This window comes from Hemibagrus wyckioides, linkage group LG14 (assembly GCF_019097595.1).
Source record: "Hemibagrus wyckioides isolate EC202008001 linkage group LG14, SWU_Hwy_1.0, whole genome shotgun sequence".
NCBI classification, from domain to species: Eukaryota; Metazoa; Chordata; class Actinopteri; order Siluriformes; family Bagridae; genus Hemibagrus; species Hemibagrus wyckioides.
Window position 1 is genome coordinate 11591616 of NC_080723.1, and position 16232 is coordinate 11607847.

Here is a 16232-nt window from a genome sequence, read left to right on the forward strand (position 1 = left end):
ACTTCATGTCTGACCATATCACACCACCCTGCCTGGAGTAATTTCATAAAACTGCATGAGTTATTATTCACGTTCATGTTCATTGTATTGTGTTTTAATATGGTATATAACATTATAAAAATGATTAACACAGAGCAAGAACTTCTGGTTGGAGTCTCTCTCTCTCTCACACACACACACACACACACACACTGTGCAGAACAAAGGGGAAGAAAAATGAGTCAGAATAACAGAATATCAGTCAGAAACGTCTGGGGACTGCAGGAAAATCCAACTGAAATATTAATGGGAAAATGAAATATTGAGTCTGTCTTTAGTGAAAAGTTTGAGGAAGTGCACTGCCTTTAGCAGAGAAGAATATGTGCCACTTAATAATACACTACCTGCACTCCAAAGATGTTTTCCACCACTGTAAGAGCATACATGTACTGTACACTATGGAAACATATTATCTTTACAGTAACAACATTCAAGTTTATGTACAATTACATGACCAGTGCTAAACGTCTATAAAATCTGAATATTAGCACAAGTAACTTATTGTCGTTGGGGGGGAAATACAGGATAATTTCTCAAAAACAACAGCAGTGTTTTCTGTAGTAATGGCTTATTCCTGTACACCTACTTGAAAACATGGAACTTCTGTTGATGTGAGCTGGGAGTGGGAGGAAGAACAGCGTGGGTTTACAGCTAGCAATGCTTTAAATTAAACTGTGGACACAGTGCACACACATACACGCATGCTGTAACTGTCTCTTCAGATGAGAAGCTGTGCCCCACCCCCTAGCTTTTAGCTCACCTGGCAAATGAGCCATGCAAAATGAATTGAAGTTGACGGGTCCCTCTGCCAAGTGACAGGCCAATATAATTGAAGCTATCAATCAGGCACCCTCTCTGTATTAATGCACACACAAGTCATACACACACACACACACTCCAAAAGTAATCTGATCATCAGTTACCGGTATACCCTCTTTGTCCCCTTCACCCCTGAGGAACACTATCCATCATGGAATATGAGTATTAGGTGTTTAAATATCATGTGCTCAGTAGTTCAAGCTTCATAGAGATCACAAGCAGATCTCTAGCCCACATCACCATTAAAGCTTGGCGAAAATTGGTGAAAAACAAAAGCAGGAGTGCTTTCCCCTTGCAGGAGACAAAAGGGTTAACTCCATTATAACAAACCAATCAGGACAGAGAGTAGCACTGCAAAACCTCCGCAGTGAGAGAGAGAGAGAGAGAGAGAGAGAGAGAGAGAGAGAGAGAGTAGGAGTGGGGTGAGAGTGTGCAACAGCGTGCTGGGTTAGATGAGCCAAGCTTTCACACACACACTGACACACACCACAGCGTGAAGAGCGAAGCAGAGATAGAGAGGGCAATGTGTGTTCGTGTATACATGTGTGTAATAGAGCAAAAACGAGACAGAAAGCAGGGATAAGAAGGACAGGACAAGAAAGTGCGAGGACTGCCTATATTTGCCTGTGTATTCTCATTTTCTTGGCACACTTGACTGGATGATGAAAGGACTATGAATGTTTAATGCTCCTCTCCAGGGCAACTCTGGAAACCTCAGGGAAATACCGTAGTGAAAACCTCAAGCAACATATTTCCTTTTACACCACTTGGGATTTGTAAGATTCTTGTGAAACAGGTACCTGCTGGGTCTCCCTTTACATTAGAGGTAAGTTTGTGACATCAACAACCTTGACTGTTAAGAAGGATGAGCATCCGCTGTCATAAACAGCCATATCTTGGAAAGTCACTTTTTTTGTTACATTGTGAACTAATATAGTGAGGTGTTATTTGAGAAAGCAGAGCTCATGAGTTTGGGTTCCCATGGATACACCAGCTCTTCTTTGAAAGATAGAGAGAAAGGGGAAAAAAGGCATAAGAGAAGTCATTTCTGTCAGTAAGCTGTTTGCATGAATCTCCTGTGCTGTTTGCTGGGTAATGTTGAGCCTCCTATAGTATACAAATATCAAGTGTTCATTAGCTTCTAATTCACACTCATAATTCTCCAATGTAGATTGCTCGTGCTCCCTATCTTTTTCTCATTGATAAGAGATGGGCTATGGTGTTTGGGGACGAACTTTACAGTTTAATGGGTCTATTATTAAAAAAAACAATAATCCAACAATTTCATTAAATGTTATATTATGAAATCCACAGAAATATGCACAGAAAAATGCACAGTGAGAGAGATTTGGGCCTCAGTTTAGGAACACATACACCTTTCCTAAAAAGGACTTGCTCAGGCTGGGAAACTGTGTGTATGTATAGTAGATGCAAGCTTCTGGTCCTTATCCTCTGCAGCTCCCTAGCTGTCCTTTCGCTTACCTTAACAGAGACCATAATCAAATCTAGAGGCAATGCACTTCCTCAGGCTGCAACAGGAGCATGTATGGGTAATGCATGACTGTTCTTTAGTCAGGGATTGGCGACAGTCTTAGTGCAGGTTGTTTTGTTCATCAAGGCTCTTCTGCTCTGTCTTCCTCTGTCAGGCATCTGGAGAAATGGAGCTGAAAGGGAAGGTGCTTTTGAGGCAATGCGTGGTTCACACAAGCACCAATCCAATACCTTGTGGAAATTTGCCAAGACAGGACCCATGGCAATAGGACTCATCACTTATCCTCTGTATAAGTTGACTGTCCATAAGGCATATGAATCCAGATTGCTCCGTGGAGCTTATACTGGAGATGGAAAATGTCATCATTTACATGAACAAGCAAAACAGTGGCATGAAATAAATAACTAAATGCACTTCAATAGAAGCGGATGGATTTATTATTTGCCCCAGCAATGACAAAATCTGGATTTATGGGCTACCATTAACAAGGGGGATGAAAGTCCCCCCTCCACACACACACACACACACACACACACTCATACATATAACCACTCGCAAGGGCTGACCTCACCAATACTGTGACCTTGGTTTCCTTGGTGGAGGCTTATGTAAATCAACAACAGCAAATCAATAAGGACTTATCACCGTGCTTGGTCCATAAAATCTTAATTACAGGGAATACAGTGCAGGCAACTGAAAGGCACATTGATATAGGACAGGGTCATTTGAAGCCGACGAAAAACTGGAAGCATCTGAAGCTTTAAAGACTGTTATTTTTAAACGTGAAGTGGCTGTATTAATAGATCAACACGTGAACTTTGCTCTGAATCATTCCAAACAATTCGCTGGATTTCCTTTATGGGTTTTAGTACTGTATCTAACTGCATGAAATGGGGACAGAGAGGGGTTTCTAAATGGGAGAGATATAGGACAGTTTTATCCATGACCCACAGGGAATGTGGATACTGGCCTATTACTGTTAAACCAGAACATGGCTGTGACCCAAGAGTTGCAGTCAGTTTGATAAAAAAAATAAAGAAGTGCAAACCTATTGTGGAAACCAGGAGATGTGAATTCCCTGCTGGACTGCAAGGATTACAAAAGGTGCAAAACTCTCCTTTGAAAATGCTTGGGTGTGATGTTCGACTTGGACTCCACCCAGACTCTTTTGGGCCAACCACACGCTGTGGATACTGAGAGAGACCGAGCTCTGGAGAGGGGTAAGTTCAATTATTATTAGGATATTGTCATGGCATAATTGGATATCTGAAAACAACTCTAAAATCTCCAGTTCAGTTCTGCCCCTAAACTTCATTGTTTGTTTTTTTATTTTACCTTGAGCACTATGTGGCCATCAGTGTCCATAGACAACCTTGAAGCCGCTTTATATAATACGTGCTGTCCTCACACCCAACCCCCAGCCCTTTGCCTCTGCTCTTGGTCTTCCTCTTCATAAAAATACACATTGCCAAAGACATACACAAGAAAAGAACCAGAACGCTTTGTAATAAGAAGCTATCACATGGAAACATTAGAGTTCACAACCAAAATGCAGGCGGCTAGATTTTTATTTTTAAAAATTAAATTATGATAAGTTTGGCATTTGTGCCTGTAGCTCCTGATGTTTTTATGGTAGTTTTCCAAAAATCTCTGCTCCCGTCTGTTTCCTGTTCCCTCTTGTTTTCCTTGTATTGCATTTATCAAAAAAAAAAAAAAAAAAAAGGAGATAAAACATGTAACGTTTAATTGCTGTGGAACATCACAGCCGAACAACAACAAACTGATATTTGCAGGGATTTCTTCATACCTCTTTCATAGATATTCATGTTCTAAGCAATAAAACACAAAAGAAAATATAATTAATATTGCATGTATAATTATACAACAATCTCCTAATTGGTGATCACTCAAAAGCATAGTTCTGTGTGCCATATTTGATCATTTGAACAGTTAATCTCCATAATATTGTCCTGATTTTGCTTTCTAATTCTGTCCCCATTTCTTTGGAACAGGATAATGCACAGGCCTATCCCTTCAACACAGGAGGAAGAAGGCACCATGAGTAACGTTACAGTCTTGGACATCACGGAGACTGTAAGCCCAGCCATGACGGCGGACGAACCTCACCCCTACCCCCTCAGCTTCCAGGTCTCCCTAACTGGCTTCCTGATGCTAGAGATAGTGCTGGGCCTGAGCAGCAACCTCACTGTGCTCGTCTTGTACTGCATGAAGTCCAACCTGGTCAACTCTGTTAGCAACATTGTGACTATGAACCTGCATGTGCTCGATGTGCTGGTGTGTGTGTGCTGTATCCCGCTGACCATCGTTGTGCTGCTTCTCTCACTGCAAGGTGACACTGTGCTGGTCTGCTGTTTCCACGAGGCCTGCGTGTCCTTCGCTAGTGTGGCCACAGCAGCAAACGTGTTAGCCATCACACTCGATCGCTATGATATATCTGTCAAACCAGCCAATCGTGTGTTGACCATGGGCCGAGCGGTGGCTCTGTTGGGGGGTATCTGGGTGCTGTCTTTTCTTAGTTTCCTGGTGCCCTTCATTGAGGTGGGCTTCTTTGGACCAGAGCCAACCAAAGCCAACCAGACTGCTGTAGTGCATGTTAATGAGTACTACACAGAGTTAGGCCTGTATTACCACCTGGTTGCACAGATCCCTATCTTCTGCTTCACTGCTGTGGTCATGCTGGTCACTTACTCTAAAATCCTGCAAGCGCTAAACATCCGCATCGGAACACGCTTCCATGCCTCACAGAAGAAGAAGAAGATGCGATGGAAAAAGAACATCTCACTCATGTCGTCCTCACAACAGCAGTTGCCGGAAGTCACAGATGGCTCTCAGGGCAGCAGTGGGAACCGTAATGTGCCACTGGGCATGAGAACCTCAGTGTCTGTGATCATTGCCCTGCGGCGAGCTGTGAAACGGCACCGCGAGCGGCGGGAGAGGCAAAAGCGGGTGTTCCGCATGTCACTCCTTATCATCTCCACTTTCCTGCTGTGCTGGACCCCTATTACTGTTCTAAACAGCATCATCCTCAGCACAGGCCCCAGTGACCTCAATGTGAAGCTACGTCTGGGCCTCCTGGTCATGGCGTATGGAACAACAGTCTTCCATCCGCTCCTCTATGCTTTCACGCGGCAGAAATTTCAAAAGGTTCTGAAAAGTAAGATGAAAAAGCGGGTGGTGTCCATCATCGAGACGGATCCGATGCCCACCAATTCAGTCATAAAGAACTCATGGATTGATCCAAAGAGGAACAAAAAAGTAACATTTGAGGATCATGAAGCCAAACAAAAGTGTCTATCATCAGAGGATGTTGACTAAATACCAGTACCTGCAGGAACACCAGTACACATTGTAGCCTCAAAAACTGAACTTTAAAAAATCTTCATTATGGTCATAATGGAAAGAGACTGCCTCAAGTGTGTGCTAAAGACGGAACTGCATTAGATGTGAATATATGAATTAATATCAGTTTATTACTATTTATATGAACTTCAAATTTAGTATACTAGTATGACATTCACTGTGCTGTTGAAAACTGCATGTTTTTATAACACTGTATATATAATTCAATAATTGAGATGTGTATATGCACACATAAAACACTATATGTATAAATATTAGAATACATAGGCACCACATACAAGTATTTGTAATAAAATAGGCAAAAGCTTCCCTCCAGGTTTCAACACAAATTAACTGCTGATCTGTCCATCAGACAGCAGCTCACCTTTGACCCATGCTGATGTAATATCACTTTTATGACCCATCTGTTTATTATGTTGTCCTCTTCCCCCTTTGTGTTCTTCTCTTGGACTAGTAAGTCATTATTCAGATTACAATTTAGCAAATTACTACGAACACACACTGTTAGCTGTAGCCAAAAATGCAAGCAAGCGAAGATCACTTGAGCATCAAGTAACTGGCATTATGCCTTACACAAAGTGACTTGCGAGCAAGGGGAATGCCTGGTTTATTTCAACACTGCAGAATGTAATAGAAGACTGGAGAGTCATTCACCTTATTTTCCACACAGACACAGACAATTTGCTCTTCTGTTCAAGGACATCGGAGTATTCAGTGCACAAACTCGTGTTTTCTTTCCAATATTGAAGGGCATCCAGGCTCAGTAAAAGAGCTTAAATTAGGATGGCCTCCACATCAATATTACAGTAAGCCATGTGGTAATGGCTTGTCCTGCATCACACAGGGGAAGATCAATGTTAAATAGGCAGTGGACGCTTAAATTTAGAGCTTTCCTTCCAGAGGCGTATAAATTATGGGAAAAATTCAATAATCAATCTCCAACAAGCAAAAGCAGGCTGCTTGTGTTTAGGATTTTTGTCTGTTTTTCATACACAGACATCCAGATGAGAACTGTTTCTCACTACTGCGGGGGGCCAGTTCCTATTTTTGAGCCCAGCTGTTTAATGTGCTGGAGCATTGCACGTCTTAATAAAATGCCTGAGCTCCCTGTCTGATCAAGGTCACTTTTGTTTTGACAGCCAAAAATGTAATAAGGAATTCAACCCAGCCGGCATGGCCTCTATTGACTTTCATAATGTTTGGTTTTTCAGAGCAATCAAAAAAGGTCATTAGCACAAAGTCAGCTCCACATTTCATGTTTCTAGAGCTTTAGTCTTAAATGTCAGATGCAGCTCCTGCCTTGCTCTTTTTTAGCTTAAACAGGGAAGAGAGTGAACATATTTCAGTGTGGCTGTTTCGCATGTGTAATCGCGGGCATGTGTGAAACCAAGTGAGCGAGGGAATGTGTGATGATGTGTGATTGTTCTGTGCGAGTGTGTGGGAGTGTGGGAGCGCATCTGACAGCTTTAATGGATAATAACAAAAGTGTTATACAGGTGGAGTGAAGTGGGACGCTGCCCTATTACTCTCTGCATCTCATTACGTTCGAGTCTTTCCACTATCTCTGTCTTGTCACTGTTGCAGTAGTTCACTGAATTGAATTGATTTGCCCTTTTTTTGGACTAATTAGCACGTTGCATATCGCACATCTGTATTGAATAACACATGTTGTAACACTGATTGGTGATGTAAACATGGAGCTTGTCGAGTGGTTCAGAAGTGATGAAGCAGACTGATAAGGTTTAATCGTGTAGAATGGATGGGGAAGGAACTCTAAGCCACAGCACAGCCTTGTGGAGAAATTTTGAAAGACGCTTATGACTTGGCAGAGGTCTTCCTCTGAAATACAGGTCAGCTCCACACTCACTCCCACTCACGCCATTTAAATTGCAAATGACATGCATCTTCACAACTTCACAAGCAAAGAGACTAGAACACTGTTGACTATTTAATGAGGGTATTTCATGTTCTTTCTTCACAGGCAATATCTTAGAGATCTCTAGAAATAACAAAATAAGCTTCAGTCCACTTTTTTTCAGATGAGCAAAAAAAGAATAATCGAGGCACAATGACTTCTCCTTCCCATGAATTCTACGTATGGTTTTAATGTCAAACACCCACTCATGGTGGGTTAGAATATATTATATGAATTGCACTAAATCATGCTCGCGGCATGTTTATGAACTCAGTGCTTTGCATTTTCCAGTATAGCAACAAAACAGTTAGAATGAAGGCAAGGTGCACAGCTGTGTTAACCTGCTTATAAATGCTTGTCACCTCTCTGTCGGGTTGTTTCTTCTACCATAAGATTAATGTTCATCCTGGAAATGGGTTTAACCCCCTGTGCTCACCTTCTTGTTCTGGAGACAGAGAAATCACATGTTGAAAATGTTGAAAAATTCCTACATCAAGCATCAATCTGTTTTCAAGGGATAAACTCGAATACACTAAGTTATCATCATCAGGCTTTCACATGTTATGTTGCACATAAAAGGCAGGAAATAATGAGAAAATTCCTTTTAAACCAATTGAAATGATGCTGTACCTGTTTAGTATTGTTCACACACTTCACATACTGTAAGGCAATCTTGGAGCATGTCAGAGACTGGCCAGTATTTTGCAAATAACATTTCAATATCTCACTCTGCAGCTCTGAGCAAACTGGCTTAATCTGGTACCTCCTACAGATAGACAGATAGATACAGAGAGAGAGAGAGAGAGACAGAGAGACAGAGACAGAGAGAGAGAGAGAGATTTATAATTATGCCATCTCCCATTAGACAGAGTAGTTGTAATTTACAATCTACGGTCAGTACGCAGTAATCCCATGCCAAGTCCCTGTCCTATTTATTAAAAATATGAGATCTTAGTGACAATATCTGGAATCTAGTCAAATGTATCTGCTATTTCCTATTATAACATTAAACTAAACCAAATCCAAAAGTCCAAGGCTATTTTTGCTACATATTTCTACTATTATTAATCTTTACATTTTCTTATTTTATTAGCAGACCGTTTTGCTTCTTTCTAGAAATTAATGCTTAAAATGACCAAAATAGAGCAAGAAATCTTAAAGCCTACAAATAGTAAAATATGTCTAGAACAAGGCTGCATAATGTTAGATTTGGTTTCTTGTAATCTAACAATAGGAAATAATCATTTAATCATTTTCACTAGATTCAAGATTTGCATAATGTTTTTTGCAGTGGAAATAGATTATGGGTAGATAAAATTCATTTTCAATCAGTCTTCTCAATAGGTTTATTTTAGTGTGATTTTTTTACCACTTGATTCTGAAACAGCATAATGATATGAAAATTAAGATTTAACTTTTTTTTAAGGTTTTGGCAACATGCTAGTAAATTTGAGCACAGAGAACATGCTCAGGCTCACTCACTCACTTGAAACGTTTCTGAGTTTCCTCCAGACCCTTTTTGAAGCTCTCTGCTGTGACTCTGGCGAGCTTTGCAGTCTGCATGAGGTAAATCAAAGGACATACCAAGAACATTCAATTCAATTCAATTCATTTTGTATAGCGCCTTTTACAATGAACATTGTCTCAAAGCAGCTTTACAAAAGAAGAGAAACGGAGAAAGGGGAGGGGAAAAATGAAAATAAAAATATTTTAAAAAAAACAAAAAAACTAAATACCTAGATATAAGAATAAATTATTAAATTTAAATTATTAAACTATTTTAGCAAGCCTGTGGTGATGGTGACAAGGAAAAACTCCCTGGGATGATATGAGGGAGAAATCTTGAGAGATGGGAACCCATCCTCATTTGGGTGACACTAAACAGGAGATAATGTAACTGTAACTAATTTATGTCCTTTCTACAACACCAATCAATGGCCCATGAGGAACTATTAGGTCATTGTAGTTTCTAAGGTCATTATAGGCACTAATTCTTTGCTGTCACAAGCTGACAGATGAAATGGCAGATCTGTGATGGTGTGAAAGTCCCCAAGTGGCTCTGTCCATGGCTGTCTCCTGGTCCACACAGATCCATGTACAGCATCTGTGGGCACCACCAAGCGACAAGACTCCGACCAGGGGTAGGGTAAGAACATGGGCATGATTGTTACGATTGTTGTTTTTCATATGTTCATATTGCACAAGTTACTTACCTTCTCCTCAAGCTTGGCAATCTGTTCACTGTACATTAAGTCCTGTTTTGCAAGGTCTCTCTCCCTCTCTTTCAGCTTCTGGATCTGTTTCAGAAACACCGACTTGTTACACAAAGAGCACAACTCTGCTGGGACTCTATATTAAGCTACCTAATTACTGGAGTCATCCTCAATAACAATATCGCTCTGGGATATGGAGCAAAAAGAACTAAGCATTGTCCCTTATCATGCACTAGTTGAATGTAAAGCTAATATTTTACATTGAGAACCTCAGTCCTGGAGAACAATTTAGAAAGAGCTGGGAGTGACAGTAATAAAGCATGCTGTATGCAGGACCGAGCTGCACTGCACCTACCTTCCTTTCCATCCACTGAAATGCAGGAGCAGAAATAGAAGGAAGAAAAAAGGGAAAATAAAGAATAAGATAAAGATAAAGTGAAAGTAAGAAGATGAATGCATTTTAACAAAATGTGTTTGTTAACTGATATAAAACTGTGGCATCCATTAAATGCTATAACTAAAACTTCCTGTCACAACTTTCACATAATGGTTTCTAAGCAACAATGCACTTCTTGGTTAACTCCAGTGCAAGCTTAGCATTATTTAAAGACAATTTAATGCAAATCATAACAATTCTTACTCGGTAAAGAGACTGAGTGAAAAGTGCATAGGACATAAATCGATCAGGCATAACATTATGAATAACACTGATGATCTCCTCATCATGGCACCTGTTAGTGGGTGGGATATATTAGGCAGCAAGGGAACATTTTGTCCTCAAAGTTGATGTTTTAGAAGCAGGAATAATGGGCAAGTGTAAGGATTTGAGGCCAAGGGCCAAATTGTAACAGCTAGACGACTGGATCAGAGTATCTCCAAAACTGCAGCTCTTGTGGGGTGTTCCCGGTCTGCACTGGTCGGTATCACATCAAAAGTGGTCCAAGTAAGGAACAGTGGTAAACCAGTGATGAGGTCATGGGCAAAGGCTCATTAATACATGTGGGGAGCGAAGGCTGGCCCGTGTGATCCAATCCAACAGACGAGTTACTATTGCTCAAATTGCTGAAGAAGTTAATTCTGGTTCTGATAGAAAGGTGTCAGAATACACAGTGCATGACGAGTCAGGGCTGTTTTTGCAGCAAAAGGGCGACCAACACAATATTAGACTGGTGGTCATAATGTTATGCCTGGTCAGTGTACATTCAGTAATGGCTGAATTAAGGTGAGGGGTTGTTTTCAATCATTTATACATGTTTAGTAAGTGTTCTATTCTGGTCAGGGTCATGGTGTGACTTGATGCCAAGAACAGTGGTAATGAAGCAGGACTACACCCTAGTCAAGACAATCTCAGGAAACACCGCTGAAATGTCATGAAGTTCTTTCTATTCTTTGTCTTTTTATCTTCAGTTAAAACTTTATCCTCATCAGAGTCACTGTGGAGCCTAGCGGGGTAAGCCCAAGTGGACATGGGGAGAACATGAAACTCTGCACCTATTCATGAAATAATTTTAATGACATAAAAACGAGCATTTTTCGAGCGCAACTGAACACAATCTAACCAGATGTGAGTTACATCATAGAAATGTGCTAAAGGTGAAATTGATCAATAAGGAAACCTGTTGGTTGCTCAGATTTTATCTGATTATAAAAAGCCATAAAGGTCAGTATGTTTCAATTTATTTTCAGGAACAAATGGGTGACATTTCCACTTGCACAGAAGAAAAGAAGTTGTCCTGTTTTACGCCCACTTTAGCTGGTGTAATTATCAGCTTACAAAGTGTTGCAGATATGGGCAATTTTTGGATCAAGTTTGTTTCATCAAGAGTTTGGTTAAAGTGATTGAAGCTTGTCTAGGGCACCAAATGTGTTCTGCATGTTGTGCATCTGCAATGATCTCAGTATATCTTACATAATACTGGCTTGCAAGCTGAATGTTCTTGCGCTCCTGAATAACAGCATCTTTTAGAGTTTGCTGAAGGGCTAGCTGTTCCTTCTCAAGGATCTTTTGAACCTCTGCCTGGACCTGCTGCTGAGCTTTGGCCTGAGCTTCTGCCTCAGCCTTAGCTTTCTCCTCCTCCAAACTGAAACGCAAACACACACGCAAACATATATACATATATACATTATATATATATATATATATATATATATATATATATATATATATATATATATACACATATATACACATATTGTATGTATGTATACATACATATATATATATATATATATATATATATATATATATATATATATATATATATATATATATACACAAATTATTGAGACATTGACATTTTTTGTTGTGGTATACCCACACCTGTTGTTGGCTTTTGTTTCAATAAATTGTTTGAGATGAGGAAATCACCATTGCATGCTTCTACTTAAATGCCCTACTTTCATGATATAATATCACTGTAGTGTGAACTTTTTACATTTTCCATAAATTTCACCCAAAAGCCAACTATCCTTAACTTTTTTGTGGGTAGTGTATATCAGCACTAGTTTTTGGTATACATCTTGATGAAGAATACATATGTAATAAGTAGGGGTGGGCCGTCAGGGCCAGCAAGGCCTTCTCTGCTGGCCTAAACAGCAGTGATCTGAATCTGACTGACTTGCTGACTTGCATTTTAATATATTTAATATATTTTTCCATGAATGTGTATTAAATTATTCCCAATAGCCTATTCTCTACATTTTATAGCTTTTCTCTTGGTTGCGCTGCTTCCAGTAGTGTATATTTATGATAAGAGTATTTATCCAATCATATTTCAGCCTGTTGACAGGGTGAAAGAAATCTGCCCTTAAGGCCTTCAGAATCAATAGTGCAGGCGCCTGTAGCTTAAAATAAGTGGCAATGAAATTACATTAACCAATCAGATTTTGAGTTGGTGTCACTGGGGCCATCTAGCAGGCATACGATTACGTCAGCAATTTTCCGTCCTTTGATTGGATAATTGGAGTAGTCAGAGGCAGCGAACTGCACAACCTAAATAAAATATATATATTTTAACTCACAATGGCTGACAGAGGAGAAGAAATCGATTTGGTTGCAGACATCCTTACAAATGCATTTTCAAGGCGGACTGTAATAAAATTGACTATTCCTTGTGAGGTGTGAAATACTGTAGCCTAATTTCTATTTTACTTCGCTATTTAGTTGATATTTTTGGTTAATTAGTATCTATTGCCGTGGCGTCGTGATGATGGTATAGAGGTGAATTAATTCAGGAAGGACACCAGTGAAGGCCTAGCTGTGAAATGCACGGCTGTGAAATCCACTGGTAATAAGGGATATTATAAATAGACACAACTAATGCATACTTGATGTTAAAATTCGTCATGCACTTACTGCTTATGGATCTTTAGCTTTGCCATCTTTATCTCTTCTTGCAGGACTTTCTGCAGTTCATCTCTGATCAGCTTCCTCAGATTTTCTTCATTGACTAAATACAAGAGAGAGCAAAATTGTTGATCTCCTAGAAAAAAGGCTATAATATATTTAAGGAAAAGCACATTCTACAAAAAAAGAACCTCTAAAAAGCATAATAAGAACACATCATTAACATGATCAAGCCTCACCCATAGCCGCTGGAGAAGTAAGTGGACCCACTGTTTCAGTTAGAGGAGGCAACACTGGTGCAACAGCTGGCTCAACAACAGGAGTTGGAGCTGGGGTATCTTCATTATGTGGGCATCCATTCTGCCCCACTGAGGGAACTTCACAGGACACAGCTAGAGAAGAAGAGGGTGGAGGAGGCAGCAACTCTTCCAGGTTGCTGGACAAGTCACTGGGCTTGACAGGTGCAGGTGGAATGTCTGTTGATATTTCCATTGATTTAGAGGTTGATGTGAGTGGTGTAACAGGCAAAAGTGGCAATTCAATCTTAGCCACTGGCTCATAGGTATGTGTTGTAGGCAGCTCTACTTGTTCAACTGTAATAGTTGCATCTAGGGTCAGAGTAGGTGTAGATGGGACAGATGATTCCACAGGTATGTTAATTGTATCAACAGTGGGAGGCAGGTGTATGGCTTGAACAGGTGGAGCAGTGAGCACATCATTAGTTAATGGCATTGTTGGTGGTTCAAGAGGTATGGCTGTTGGTTCACTAGGTGAAGGAGAAGGCACAGTATCAGTAATTGGAGGCAGAGGTGGAGAAATATCCACAGCTTCAGGAGAAGGTGATAATAGTCCAGGTACAGGCTCAGCAGGTAGAGGCATTGCTACAGCTTCAGTGACAGTTAAAGGAGATGTGGTTATTGGTATGGGGTCAGCAGGTGGAGCTGGAGGTACAGATTCAGAGGACATGGATATTACTATATGTTCTTGAACTGAAGGCACAGGAGCAGGCACAGGCTCAGTTACAGTATGAGCAACTGAGGGAACTGCTTCAACAGTAGGTGTGGATGTAGGTGATGTCTCCTGACTTACTGACACTAGAGGAGCAAGTGGACTGATGGACTCCTGCAGAGATGGTGGTACCAGTGCACTGGCATATGAAGGAGGTTGGGGCAGTTTTGGTGGCAAAAGCTCAGTAGGAGTCAAGGTCTCACTCTGAGGGGTTAAAAGCTGATCTGGTGGAGGACATGTTGAGCTTTTGGACTGAGAACGCTGGGCTGGTGGAGGCTCCCTCATGCGATCAATCACTCTATCGGTCATCTGCCAACCACATGTAAAAAAAAAAAATAGATAGATAGATAGAGAGAGAGAGAGAGAGAGGTTGTAGAAAATTCCTTAGGAGTCCCCTGGAAGTTTAGCTGTTCAAGCTTTTTAAAATGGGTCCTGGAACCATTTTCAAATGAGGTATATATAAAACTACCATTCAATATGATCCATGACGCGAACATAAATAAAAGACTTGATGTATGCCAAGTATGGACCCCTTTCAGTGCAAAAATAAATTATTATGGACCCATGATCACATCGTAATCATTCTGATGACTTAGTATGTAGTTATTAAACACAGCTAGCAAATGTGAACGATAACATCATTTATTGCAACCATTAGCCCTCTTATATTCCTGAACTTCCTGTTACACACAAACGCAAACCTTTTGCAGAGACATGTTTAAATTAAATAAAATTCTACAATCTATCAACACAATTTTTAAATTAACATCATACTACTGTGTAAATATTAAGCTTTTTAATACTGGCCTTTTCATGCACTTTGCACCATCAATAGACATCATCATCGGAGGATCAGGGTTCAAGCCCCAGCACCACCAAACTCCACTGTTGGGCAACTGAACAAGGCCCTTAACCCCCTCTGCTCCAGGGGCACTGTATCATAGCTGCCCCTGCGCTCTGACCCCAACTTTCTCAGCTGGGATATGTGAAGAAAAGAATTCTGCTGTAATGTGTGTGGTAATAAAGGCTTCATGCCCTCAGTTCTATGTTGTTATTATTATTATTATTATTATATCAGTTGCTGGTTATATCACCATGTGTGCAGGCTGTGCTAAACAGAACAGTGTGTACCTTTCTAAGACCTATTAGAGTAATGTGAGTTTAAAGACCAGGCACACCCACCAGTGTACCCCAAATATACTACTACCTGGGCTTTTCTCCCAGAATCCATTCAGAAAGCTAAACTCTGCAGTATTTTATCAGAAAGAGAAGACTGTAACCATAATTAAGTTTTGCTCTGTTAAACTTACCCGAATGCCCTTCACAAACACGACCCCTTCTGCGTCCTCAGAGTCCACTGAGATGTGCCTGGAGCTGTTGCTGCCCCCCATCTCTATCAGCACGCGCGCCGCGCCGCCCCTAAATCTTATATTAATTATAGGCACAGATTGAGAACTAACTTGTAGTATTTGGAGTCAATACCCATTCAGAGGGTCCAACATCCAACCCTGCCCCCTTCGCCTGAGCCGAGAACGATGCTTTCCACTGGACAGCGAGACGGAGGTACTAGCAACAGCGCTTCCTATTGGTCAGAGCACTCTGCACGCGCTGTGCTTGACTACACATCCAGAGGACAGCTCTAAGGAACAGTGGGAGGCTGTGGCTGGAGCTTGTGCTGCCTGATCGTCCCGCGCATGCGCAAAAACGTCAATACAAAAAATGTTTAAAATTTAAAGATTTATTTATTACGACTAATTTCGTTTACTATAATACTACTATAATATTATTTCGATTAGTATTCAAAGTGGGTGGTTTCAAGTATTTTGTTTGTGGACTTACAACTTTATTTTATTTTATTAAGCTGTCCATTTTGTTTTATTCAGATGTTAAGCAATAAATAAAAAAATCCATTTTCACAAAGACAAACAACCAAGCTGTTGGATTCTCTATTCTGATTGGTCAGAAAGTGTTGATTAATTTTCTATAACTGCAGTTCTAACCAGGGGTTTATATGAATGA

General features: G+C 40.4%; 2 protein-coding genes across 3 annotated transcripts; one reads left to right on the plus strand and one right to left on the minus strand.

Moving 5' to 3' along the window:
- Window positions 1-1245: 1245 nt before the first annotated feature.
- gpr22b (G protein-coupled receptor 22b) lies at window positions 1246-6040 on the plus strand. Its single transcript, XM_058408665.1, is given in 4 exon segments — window positions 1246-1684; window positions 2505-3546; window positions 3549-3570; window positions 4363-6040. Coding segments are annotated over 3 exon segments (1404 nt in total). The 5' UTR covers window positions 1246-1684; window positions 2505-3488; the 3' UTR covers window positions 5687-6040.
- Window positions 6041-7666: 1626 nt separating this feature from the next.
- LOC131365063 (uncharacterized) lies at window positions 7667-15746 on the minus strand. Of its 2 annotated transcripts, XM_058408664.1 has the most exons (9): window positions 15524-15678; window positions 15021-15189; window positions 13445-14522; window positions 13215-13308; window positions 11769-11940; window positions 9860-9943; window positions 9133-9203; window positions 8277-8412; window positions 7667-8091 (listed from the first exon to the last, which is right to left on the minus strand). In XM_058408664.1, exons 3-9 carry the CDS (start codon window positions 14520-14522, stop codon window positions 8065-8067), a joined length of 1662 nt encoding a protein of 553 aa, XP_058264647.1. In that variant the 5' UTR covers window positions 15021-15189; window positions 15524-15678; the 3' UTR covers window positions 7667-8064. The 2 variants fall into 2 exon arrangements, with proteins under 2 accessions (XP_058264647.1, XP_058264646.1); XM_058408663.1 differs by lacking the exon at window positions 15021-15189 and having other exon boundaries at window positions 15524-15746.
- Window positions 15747-16232: the final 486 nt, after the last annotated feature.

What these genes read in the sequence shown, in the direction of transcription:
- LOC131365063 (XM_058408663.1), bottom strand. Translation starts at nt 15,604, where the DNA reads ATGGGGGGCAGCAACAGCTCCAGGCACATCTCAGTGGACTCTGAGGAC. An exon ending in AAGCTAAAGATCCATAAGCA is followed by an intron (nt 11,941 to 13,214) that starts GTAAGTGCATGA and finishes TTTGCGTTTCAG; the next exon opens with TTTGGAGGAGGAGAAAGCTA. An exon ending in GTGTGAACAATACTAAACAG is followed by an intron (nt 8,092 to 8,276) that starts GTACAGCATCAT and finishes CTCTGTCTCCAG; the next exon opens with AACAAGAAGGTGAGCACAGG.